Here is a 12,490-nt window from a genome sequence, read left to right on the forward strand (position 1 = left end):
CCTTTTCTAGCATCAATACTTTTATGCTTCTTGACCAATTTCAACAATACAATACATACATAAATTGCATTTAAAAACTGCAAGTCAGATAATTAGTGCTAACACAACATTAAACCCACTGTATGCCTGGAGGACAGTGGGAAGACACTGGGTTGATAGCCTTATGTGCAAAGCTACAAGGTGGGAGATGAGTTAGGTATCCAACACGGCAGCATCCACTCAAACACAAAGTCTAAAGCAAATATTGCAAATTCCAGGAGTCTTAAAATTTTGTTAATAGTTCTCCTCCTGCATACAACTGAATTCATGTGCAACGGAGGATAATTATCTAGCTAGTTTTTACTGAATCAGTCGAATAAATTACACGTAAAAACAGTATGATCACATTCACTCTGAGCTAGCTTACTAAAAATGTGAGGACCAACCTGGCTCACCCAAAAACACTGAGAGACAGGGTGCTTGAACATCCAAGGGAGGTTGTACCACAGAGCAGATCAGAATCATCTTCCTTCAATAACTTTAGTACAAGGTTCACACGGGCTAGATAAGTCAAAGGTTTATTGATATACGCAAGAGGTTTGCATCTACATAGAAAAATGTGGGACGTCTGGAAAACCCAAACATACCTTGAACCCATGGATATTAAATATCATTAAAACATTTATGAAATAATCTATGACCACTTTATATAAAAAATGGCCACAAGAAAACAATAAAACTTTAATGACAGCCCACCAACAAAATTTTTTTTTTAAACTTATAACTTTAGGTCCTCAACCTAACCCTAAGCTTTGTGACTAAATTCATCAAAATTTCGCCTGAACACCAGACAGAAACTGCCCGTTATGAAGAAATGTGATTATGGTTTGTTCTCCCCTTAATAAAATTTGTATATATGAAAAGGACCCCACTGGATAACAGAACCTAAGCTGCATGGACTAACCTCCTTACTAAATACATGGTTGATAATTTGCAAGCAAACTTGCAGATCGTGATAAAAATGAAGCAGCAAAATCCAAGCTAAACCAGTATTCCTTTTCATTTTAAAGAGTATTTACTAATTAACCCATTCAGTCTAACAAAGGTTAAAATATATAATCCAACCTTTTACCATATTTGGTAACTTACATTCTATAGGATACCCAATTAGCCAAAACAGCTTGCAAATGTACAGCAGGTTATTCTTGAATTTTATACTAGTGTGCCAAAAGGACTACGTCAAATAAAATACCCAACTTGATAAAAAGTAATTAATAATATCTCAAATACCGGGTTATCCTTTCCTAAACCAACAACAATAAAACAATACAATATCAAGTTACACACAACTGTGAAAGATAAAATCCTTTAACACACATTTGCAATCAGAAAACACAGCTGATCACCTTATTTTCTTCACAAACAATCTAAGATTAATTAACTTACCAAATTGTTACAATCTCTGGAAGAAGAGTGACATGCTTAAACATCTTGCATTGTATGAGTGCTAATCACAATACTGCAATGCATCATCTAGCAAGGACAGAAAATATCCGCTTTCCATATATATATATATATATACCACCAAGAAAATCCTGTACACAAAGCAATAGGTAACTTAACTAATACAAGTGAAATACTGAATGATGAATACATATAACGTACAAAACTAGCTTTCTAAATTGACTTACCTGAATACAAGGCTTTCTAAGATTTACGCATAATCCATCAGCATCTTTACTATAATGTTCTACTAATTCTTGTAGTGTTCTAAACGTTGTTCTTCGTGCAATGAAGAAACCACCCTCGTCGAGCTGACGAATTCGGTAGTGCTTCACTGTGTCACCGTCTCGGACTGTAAATCAAATAATAATATAAAAAATCAAGATACATCATGATTCATCATGTACACGAGCATCAAGAAATAATTTTTAGGAACATAAAACATTCACAGCAAAAACGTTACATTTGTAATGGGCTATAAAAAATTGCTAAATCAAATAAGAACAGTTCAACTGCTCTAACCTGGTTTGGCCATCATAAAAGAGAGAGCCAGTAATGTGCCTTGACAGACAAAATAAATGTGTTTCAACTATTTCCAAATGTTACAAAATAATTGCAGTAAAATTGCAAAATATGTAAACTAAGATCAACACTGAACTCAGGTCACAATATGCATTTTAAAAGGTTGTAAAAGATGGCAATGATGTATTTAAACATCATACACCAAAAACCTTTTTACAACATACAGCATATTTTTAATAAAACCCGATTAACCATATTTTGTCTTATTTTCACAACCATGGATTCCAAGTCACACTACAAGTATCTTCCCAGAACAAAGATCCACAGCACGTGTTATGGGGATGAAAAACAATGGTGTTATGATGGTGACTGTAAATCACTATCCCTTCCTCTCAATACTAAAAAACCTGCCAAAAGTCAATCCCAATTCAAATACATTAAAGTGTTTATTAGGAACATGTCTAAAAGACAATTTAGCAGAGAAACATCTCAAAATCCTTGCCTCAAGAATACTCCAGGTTGTATTTAAATGCTAAGGATGGAGAGCATGCACATCATGAGCTCCAATTTCCAAGTAATGACCTCTACATCAGAAAAATCTTAACAACATCTGACTTTCAGCTTTTTTAAATCAAAAAGACACTACTCTTGAAAATACATTTCTTTCTCTGGTCCATTTTTAAAGTCTCAGTGAAAGGAAAAATTCCTTTGTCCTTCAGCATGAACAAGACAAAGAACATCCTTCGTCACTGAGGACTGCAAAGATACAGCAGGAATTATAATAATGCTGTCCGAATGTCACTGGTGTTGGAAGACTGTACCTTAGAAATAATATCGAGAGTACAAGAAAAAACTATTAAGAGAAATTTTTGAAATGAGTAAATTCCAGACAATCATGAAAATTTCTGACACATTTCAGTTTAATGCATGTGATAAGACATGACTCTGTGGCTCATACACAGGTCAAACCAAAACCTTCAGAGCCAATTCTAGAACTAAACTTAGGGTCTCACCAACAGCCTTTGAAGTCTAACTAGTCCCTAATTAAGTCAGAGATGTCTTGATCAATTACTAAGTCCATACAATGCTGGACTAAAACTTAACAAACAGAGGGCCACTTGGTAACCTTTACCAGCAGATGGTAACTTCTGGCATCCAAAAAATATGAAGAAATCCATTATTAACACCAGAGGCATTGAGTGCATGAATATCGTCTATTAATGGACTCGCTCTGTGCGTGTGTGTTTCCTACTGCATCCAGAGAGGAAGAATAAATAAATTCATTATAAAATTTAGGCTATAAAGCCAAGCTTTCAGCTAATCAGTGTTTACAAAAATGGAAAGAGGAAGCTGGAGTGGCTGAACAGCAAAGTAAGAGATCCTTAGAACAAAGGAATTTAGTACAAGGATCTAAGAGTGAAAATGGATCAAGGGGTCAGAGTGGGCATCAATGAGGGTGCTGACTTCATCCAGGGTGATGTCCTCAAAGCCTTCTCCACCAAGAATCCTCACCAACTGGACCACCTTATCAATGGTCAAATGTTGAATTTCATCAGGATAGAAGCCCTTATAATTGTGAACACACTCTGGCCACAACTTCTTTCAGCAGGCATTAAGGGTCTTGTTCTTCATGTCATTCAACAATTGGTCGACAACGGACAGACACGTGGCAATTGTGAATTTACGCCAATACTCCATCAGCGTAAATTCACGGTCAGTGTCCATTGCATTCACAAGGTGCTAAACAGAGTTCCAGGTGTAGAGTGCCTTGAAGGCACGCATCACGCCCTGGTCCATAGGCTGGAGGAGAGAGTTGGTGTTGGCAGGGAGGAACTCGAGCTGGAGCCCCTGGTAATAAAGACCGAGAGGGCGGCTGCCAGCACTATCCATAATGAACTCCATGCCCAAGTCACTGAGGTATTGCCTAACTTGAGGGATGAAGCTCTGAATGAACCAGTTAGATGTAAGGACTTTGGTGATCCAGCCCTTGGGGTTGTGTATCCAAAACACAGGCAGCAATGCCTTGTTCTTATTCTTGAGGGCCCTGTGGTTTGCAGCCTTGTAAATGAGGCCTGGTTTCAGCATAAAGCCAGCTGCTTTCTCAAACATTATGAGGGTAACCCCATCCTTCTGGGCCTTAAATCCAGAGGCTTTGGTTCTGTCTTTCATGAGGTACGTCTGGGACAGCATCTTCCATAACAGGCCAGTCTCTTCCATATTGAACATCTGTTCTGGATGGTAGCCCTTCTCCATTATAATTTTCTTGGTCTCTGGATATTTTATGGAGATGCTGCTTCCCCATGCAAAGAAACATTCTTGAGTTGGAACTGCCTCTGAAAGCAGTGGAACCACCCCTTGCTGACCTGAAAACCTTGAGGAGCTGATGATGGTCCTGCTTGTGGCTCTTGCTCCTCTTCTTCTTCTGGCGCGCGGGTTTGTCGGGCTTCAAGAATTCTAATGTGTGGATTCATGTATCTTTTTGAATTGTGCCCTAAGATGCCTCCTAAACACTGCTTCTTCTAAGGCTTCTGGCAAAGAGCCTAAGCGCCGGAGAAGATCATGACACTTGAGGAGAAGGCAGACGTGATTGTTATGTTAAGAGAGGGCAAAAGTCACAAAGAAATAGCAGGCTGTTATGGTATGACAGTAAGTGCTGTCGCCTTCATCAACAAGGAATATGAAGACGGGTAGAATACTTGGGAAGGCCCTTGCTGGAGAAGAGCTCACCACCTTTGTTCATGTACTCTATCCCAACAGCGGACCACGATTTTGAAGACTTTCTTGGTCTGTACAAAATTCTTAAGAAAGTCAGGCAGTTGCAGACAATGACAAAGGCATGGGATAATTTTCAGGAAAGAGCCAGAAATTTTTCCAGCGGGCTTAATGAACTGATGCAGCCCTATCGTAACACCTTTCGGGACATGTTCAATTACCTCAACAAGGTGGTGCTTCCTGAAACCCCTGACAAAGCGCCTCCTGAAGAAGGGGAAGAGGCGCCCTCAGAGGAGATGTAACTCTTCTACTTTGCTGTGTAGTCATATCTTCATTGTCATTCATTGGACTACACAGCTAATTCATCATCATCATCTATAATCAACATTCATCACTGGTGAGTACCCGTATTATTTAATCTTATTATTATGAATTATTATTACAGGTACCCAGTGTATATTACCTATTATTATTATTTAATCTTATTAATATTACTGTACTATTATTATTTAATCTTAATCTTATTACTATTATGTATTGTAGCATTATTACTACTGTACATTATTATTCATTGTTATTACAGTACAGGCAGTCCCCGGTTATCGGCGGCCTCGGTTATTGGTGATCAGGTTTTACAGCATTTGTCTAGCGACGACAATTACTGGATTTTCAGCACCGATAACCAAAGATCACTGCCGATACCCACCAAACAGAGGCGCCGATTCCCGCTTATCAGCACCAATAAGCACCAATATTCGTCAATTTCCAATTATCAGAGATTTTCAGTGAATATCAAACCTCCAAGATATTCACAAGAAAAAGATTGGCAAGAATAAAAATTCTACAGAATTAAGTATTAATATTCAACTGTAACAATCTCAATATAGCAAATCCTGATAAATAATCAATAACAAGTGAATGACATTAAAAGACTATACCAAAAAGTAAAACCAATAACCTGGAATAGATAGTGAGAAACTTTGTTGACGTTACCAAGTCACACAATGAAGTGAGGGTAAGCCGGCATCCATCAAAGGACGGAGTGGGCATGTTGGGGTCTATATTCTGGAAGGTTACACTTGGTGTGACTAAGAATTTAAAATAAAGCAAAATATGATTAATGGGTTTTATGTGAAACACAACAAACTACTTTTTCCCTTGCTAAAACAAACCTCAAACGGGTGAAGTCTATGACGATTTTTAAAATATTACAAGAAACAAGCAGTATTATTATACCAAGTGAGGCATGCCCAACAAAATACAGGTGATGTTTTTCACACAAAGTTTATAGAGGGGACATGAAAGACAAAGAAAGAATGAGAATATAAGCAACACTTTTACAATGCAAAAACAATGTTCTGATGATACAAAAAGAAATGCTTTTAATATTAACCAAATCTTAAAATGTCTTATTCCGTATGGAATTCAAACCAGTTGCACCAATACCCTAGAAAGAACCCATCGCCTCTGTCTGGCCAACTTCTAACTAGTTCTAGTATCTAAACTAATTTGTTCTACACTAATGAGGATTGAAAAACCTGGTAAGGAGGGGGTATAATCCCTTAAGGTCAGTAGGTCTGTATGAAAAACATGTTTTTGTGTTATGAAATATCATTTGCGCTTTATAACCCATTACGGAGTGCGCCAACTGCCAAATTTCGAGGAATTATCAAATTTGTTATTAACAGTTTTCATCTGTTTTGTTTATAAAAACATATCTTGAAGTGCTACTGCTAAAAAAAATGTTTAGATTGGTTCATGGACAATTTTGTTCATCGCTTGCATGGCGCTGTGAATGACAAATTGTAAAGAAGCATGTAAAAAAGTGTAAAAAAATATGTTCAAAAATACTTATCACCCATTAAAATATCCTATTCTCTCTAGAGTTAGCGTAGAGAAAACAGGTTATAATGATATAGGGATAATTCGCTCAAGATGCTCCGATTCTCTCAGGATTCTTGAAAGTTCAAAAATATTTTTGTTTTGCTATTTTCTCAAAACTTACTTTTTTCAAAACTAAACACTTCTTTCTCAAAGACTGAACTAAATTCAATGAAACTTTCACAGAGTGTAGTATAACTATATATCTTTAATTTGTTGGCAGGAAAATAATTTTTAAATGCAACTTTCTTTTTTATATTACTGAAGTGATGTCATGATTTTTTTCAACTGCAGAAAAAAATGAACTTAGAGGTCAAAATTTCTAAATTTCCCCCAAAGAGAATTTTCATTATTACTTGTAGAATAAGTGGTAAAAATTTAAACAAATCCCTTCAATCATAAGACAGAAAGAGTCATTTACTTTATAATGGGGCCTTATGGTGTAGACGTGCCCCTTAAGCAAAAGATGCCTGAATTATTATTTACGAAGAAAAACAAAGCTTCCTCAAATGTACTAATTCTATGATCCAGGTGCAGGTATTGTTATATGAGTGTCCTTCATAAAAGCTCAGCCTGAAGCACAGACTACTAGTATGGGCCTCTTGGGGTCCAGAGAGTAAAACAATTGTTTGTACTATGAAGATTAAAAAGATCTAAGAGCTTCAGTACTTATCTCAACAGCAAACTGACCTGCTTTCAAACCCAAAAAAGTGACAGAGAAGGAAGTAACAAGAAAGCAGTAGTAGTAGCCCTTCCCAGCTAATCCCTTTGAACAATTTACCTTGCCGTGACTATAAGGCCTAAAGAGTTGATTCTAGCATGCCTCCCCTTCTACACAGGCTGATGGAACTGCTGTATATTGCTCTATACAGAAGACAGAACTTTTGGTTCAAGTCTGTGACCAAATTGTATGGTGAGTCCTTGGTGTTGCCTTGGTGTTCATGAGCCAAAGTTGTGTTCAATGGCCTTCAAACCTAAGAAAGTGAAAATTTTGCTTCTGGGCTTGACATTTACAGCAGCATAGACCCTAATAGAATCTGTTCCATTTTTTCTATTAAGACTGCTGATTTCCTGATTCCCAAGATTATTACTATTTCCAGAGAGTCAGTTGGTCTTGCAAGCTTTCCTTCTTTTTGGAGGAGTGGATACTAAGTCCATCCTCATACCCCTCAGATTACCTGTTTTATCTATGGCTATTGAGAAACTGCTCTCTAAGTATCTTTTGTAGGTTTGTTGAAGATAATAACCTGCTACCAACATTACTTTGAGTTTCATAAGGCCTTGATAATTGTGATGCATTCTGTCCATATCTACTGTCTTGCACCGTGCTCTTAATGAGGGTGCAGAGGCACGCATGGTTAGTTTAGATTTTAGCACTGGCTTTTGAAAGTGTGAACCATAAAGCTCTTACCTACAAGGTAAAATTACTGGGATTTGGTGGATCTTTTTTAAAATATTTTCAATTAATTTTTAATAGGCGAACTGAGTCTGTGTTCATAGCCTACGTAGTAGCATTAGTAATGTCACTTCAGGTGTTCCTCAAGCCAGTGTTCTTGGATGTACATTATTATCTACACCAGTGACATGTGGCAAGGCCTGGAGAACAAATTGGTTGCATACGTACATGATGCTACTCTTGCAGCTGCTGTTCCTTCTCCATTCCTTAGGTCTGTAGTTGGTTGCAAAATCCTTGAATAGAATGTGTTCATGACTGGAGTTGGTTTTGGGGTATGAAAGCTTAACCTTTATAATACTCACTGTAGGCTAGTTAGTCAATCCAGAACATTTCTGCCCTTGCATTTTAATGTATCAGTGACTCTCTTAAGATTTTAGATGTAACTTTAGACAGGAAACTGACTTTCCAGCATATTCAAAATAATACTCCTCTTTCTCAAAAAGTTGATATCTTGCAGAAATGTTTTTGAATGTTTTGTGATGGGGTCTTATATCTTAGTGTCCTAATTTTCTTCTTCCTTGTTTGGAATACTGATCTCAAGTGTATTCTCCCAGTGCCTACTTCCATTTCAAACCCTCAAATAGAGTTATGCCACCAGTCATGTTTATTTTCCCAACTCTCAGTGGTGACTTGTGGCACAGACGTACAGTGGGTTCACTATGTTTGTTGCATAAGATTTACAGTAAACCCCCAGTATTCATATTCTCATGATTTGCGGACTCACTATTTGCGGATTTCTCTATGGAACATATATACACATTATTCCTGGAAAATTCGCCCATTTGCAGTATTTTTCACTGAGAAATATTCACTCATTACTGTATTTTCATATTTTCATGACTAAATGCATTTTTTGTGATAAAACTATTAAAATACCCCGGTATAAGTATTTTTTTTTAGTTTTTTTTTGTGTTTGAACTATCAACATAGGCAGTCCTGTGTGTTTTTAGAGGGGTTTTAAGTATTTGCAGATTTTAGCTATTCGCGGGGGGTGTGGTACGTATCCCCTGCGAATACGGGGGGGTTTACTGTATTCCCTATATGGGTGACAATATCCAGCAGGTCATGTACCTTGCCCACTCATTTCACAGTTGCTAGGCCTAGAAAAAATGCAGTCTTTATTGTCAGGTCCTAAAGACAAGCTTGACTGAGGAGCTTGTACGGAGGCCTGGTCAAGCTCCTCAATAATCATGCTATATCTCCCTATTAGCATCACCTTGACTCAAAAACTTGAGGGAGAGTTGACCCATATCGTTTAATAGCCGACATTGACAACTTCACTTCGGATCTGAAAAAGATGTAAAGCCTGCTATTAAGGAGACTTTGAGTGCAAAGGAATTCCATTTGCTACTCCAACAGAGAGAAGTAGGTGTATGCATATGCACGAGCAGATGTTGGATGACGTCCACATATGAAGTTGACGTAGTTCAAGATATTGTGGAACCTGTGCATAAGGGGCTGCTTCAGCAACTTCTTCCATGTCGGCACCCACCTTGGGAAGCCAACTACAAGAGCAAGCAGGCTTTGGAAATAGGGGATGGGGATGGGGGAAGATCAAGTGGGCATTCCTTTAGTTGCTGAATTTTACCATGACCTGGCAGATATAAATGGAAGGGGAAAATGCCTAGATTTCCATGCCATCTGACACTTGAAGGCAATGTATCTGTGGCTCTTACTGGATCAAGCAGCAGGGAGCAATACATAATCAATCTATGATTCAGTAACATCGCAAACAGGTCCACCACAGGGACTCCAAAGGTTTCTTTGAGCTTCATCTCATCATCTGTGGAGTTTGAGAGAAATATCCACCAGAAGATGTTTCTTGATGAGAGAGTCTACAATAACAGTTTGTGCTGGAATAAGAGTGATGTGACTAAGTGAAGAACCCACAACTAGGAGGTACATATCCTAGACTAAGTGTTTCCTTGGTTCTTCAAGTAGGCTTGGTAGTACAGTACACAATTCTCAGTCCTCACTGATGTTTCACCCTTCTGCAGGTGTCTTGAAAGATTGGAGGCCATACAAAATGTCCTGGAACTCAAGGACATTTATGGAACTCTGATGTTTTTCTCTCATTCACATTTATAGCCACCCCCATAAAGATCTCAAATGTGGAGTCATCCCCTATCCTTCAAGGTATTCATGAACAAGACTTCTGGATCTCCCAGAAAAAGGGGAACCCGTTTCAAATTCTTCTATCCACTATGCACATTTTCATAAAATATAGAAACTTACGTCAAGGCAAAAGCATGAAGGAAAGCCATAGAGAAAAAAGAATTAGCAAACAGTAAAGATGGCACAAAACTGGTTCACACCCAATGATGATTTAGGAAATCACTACCGAGATGTGTATGATACAGTCACAAAATGGAATGTGTGAAGAAGCAAAGGTTAAGGAAAAAGGAAGAGGGAGCCTTCTTTTCACAGTTAAATGAATCCAACTGGGAACAGTTCTACACAGACTAAGAAATCTTAAAATTAATGGGTTACATGAAATCATAAAGATGAGATACGAGAAGCTAAGTAGTATAAATTAAGTGTCAGCAGAGGAGGTAAGCCAAGAGGTTGGTGGTAAGGGTCAAGATGATATGAGAGGAAAGCAATTAGAATTTTTATATCCTGGAGGACAAAAATAAATGTTTGGAAGAACACAGATGAGGAAGGGCAAAAACTGTGGTCCAAAAATAACTGTTTGGAAGAGCAAAGATGGGGAGGAAAAAAAAAAACTGTATAATAATGGTAAAAATAAATGAGAGAAAATAAAGATAAACAAAACATGAGAAAGATGAGGCAGTAAACTATACTAAGAAAACCTACTTAATTAAAAGACTGAATGTGAATAGATGGGGACAATACAGACTGTGATATCCAAAGACAGAATATCACCATTTCTTGATGCTCTCAGGCAACCCATGTGAGTATCATGTTCTTAACATGTTAAGTAAAAATAGGAGCAAGGAAAGGTCACAGAATCTGGACATTAAATATGAAGAGACCAAAGGGAATATGAAAGCAAGAAGTCAAACACAATGCAGCTAAGGCCTAAGAAGATATTATGTAAAGGACCTTTAGTAACACCTACACTATGCCATGCCGTGGTGCAATGGTCTGCCCAAGTTTAAATTTATAAAATGTAAGACTATACAGCACTTATACCTTTGCCTGCAACTGGTTAATATTTGACTGGCAACCACTTTCAATGATTTTTCACACAATCCTGTTATCATCAGCATCCCTTGTAATTATCCAAGTGCTGTTAGAAGTGAACCAACTTAATCTCTTATTATTTAAGATATGAGATTTATTCCAAAATCTAGCTTTATTTCAGAAGCAGACCATAAATGTTCTTGAATCTTTATTTGACAGCAATTTTGCATTTTTAGCAATTTTGACTACTTTCTGATTGAAAAAGCTGATGGTATATTCCACTTGCGCACGCTTAATATCTGTCTCGTTCACACTTTTAAATGTAACTGTTCAAATTTTCTAATTTAACGCAGGTAACACTAAAGGTTTTATTCTGATACTAACAACAAAATGGTATGGAATTTGGAGATAGATTAACACACTATACAGATGGTAAATGAAACTACGGTATATATCAAGTAGTCAACTAATCAAATACATAATTTATGTAACTTTTGCAAATAAATCTCTTAAATTGAGTAAGTATACAGTACAGTTTGGTTTAGGCTAGAAATTGTGTGGAATTAACTGTTAACTGTGAGATACCTTGAATGTCTAAGGGCACCAATATGCTATGCAGTAATTAACAGTTAACTTTCCCCATATGACACTTATCTACTGATGTAATAATATCATAACAGGAAGAATATTATACAAGCAAGAATTTATTTTCCTTTTTAAGAGATTTAAATTTTTCATTAGCCACAATACAATCTACTGTTTCTCACTGGCAGCATTCATTGAACAGGTGATGACCAAAATAATTTTTTTAAATCCAAAGTTGCCTTTTTCCGATGTAGGAAATCCATCACATCAATATATCGCGTGTGAAACGAGAACTTCACTTCAGAGCATGCCCAAACCTCACAAGATGGCAAGCATTACTCATTACTTAATGCACCAAGAACAGGCTACAATGAATGAGGTAGGGAAGAAGCCGGTCAAACAGTGAGTAATGGGATTGTATTGAAAATGTTGTATGTTCCAAGTAATCCAATTAATCATAGGCTGCCTAGACTGCAAATGAGACAGAAGGATGAAAGCAGGGCCATCCAATGAAGTCTGATTTGAAACACGGAAATGAAGAGGAGGAGGAATGTGGATGAAGCAACAACCTGAGGCTGTATGTAAATCCCAAGGCTATGAAGGACAACAGCTGGAGCTGAAGCAGGAGGTGGTAGAGGTGGGGGGAAACAGCAGTGATGGAGGCAGAAAGGTAGAGACGGAAGCCATCGAAAGGCCAAATTAAAG

The 12,490-nt window shown here is 37.5% G+C and overlaps 1 protein-coding gene across 1 annotated transcript in view; it reads right to left on the reverse strand.

The window, feature by feature from the left end:
* Positions 1 to 12,490, reverse strand: part of Src42A (Tyrosine-protein kinase Src42A) — a 119,382-nt gene that overhangs the window by 52,032 nt on the left and 54,860 nt on the right. The window contains exon 4 of the mRNA XM_067084234.1: positions 1,671 to 1,834. Coding sequence (XP_066940335.1) covers positions 1,671 to 1,834 — 164 coding nt within the window. The remainder of the gene's footprint in view (positions 1 to 1,670; positions 1,835 to 12,490) is intronic.

This window comes from Macrobrachium rosenbergii, chromosome 3 (genome assembly GCF_040412425.1).
Source record: "Macrobrachium rosenbergii isolate ZJJX-2024 chromosome 3, ASM4041242v1, whole genome shotgun sequence".
NCBI classification, from domain to species: Eukaryota; Metazoa; Arthropoda; class Malacostraca; order Decapoda; family Palaemonidae; genus Macrobrachium; species Macrobrachium rosenbergii.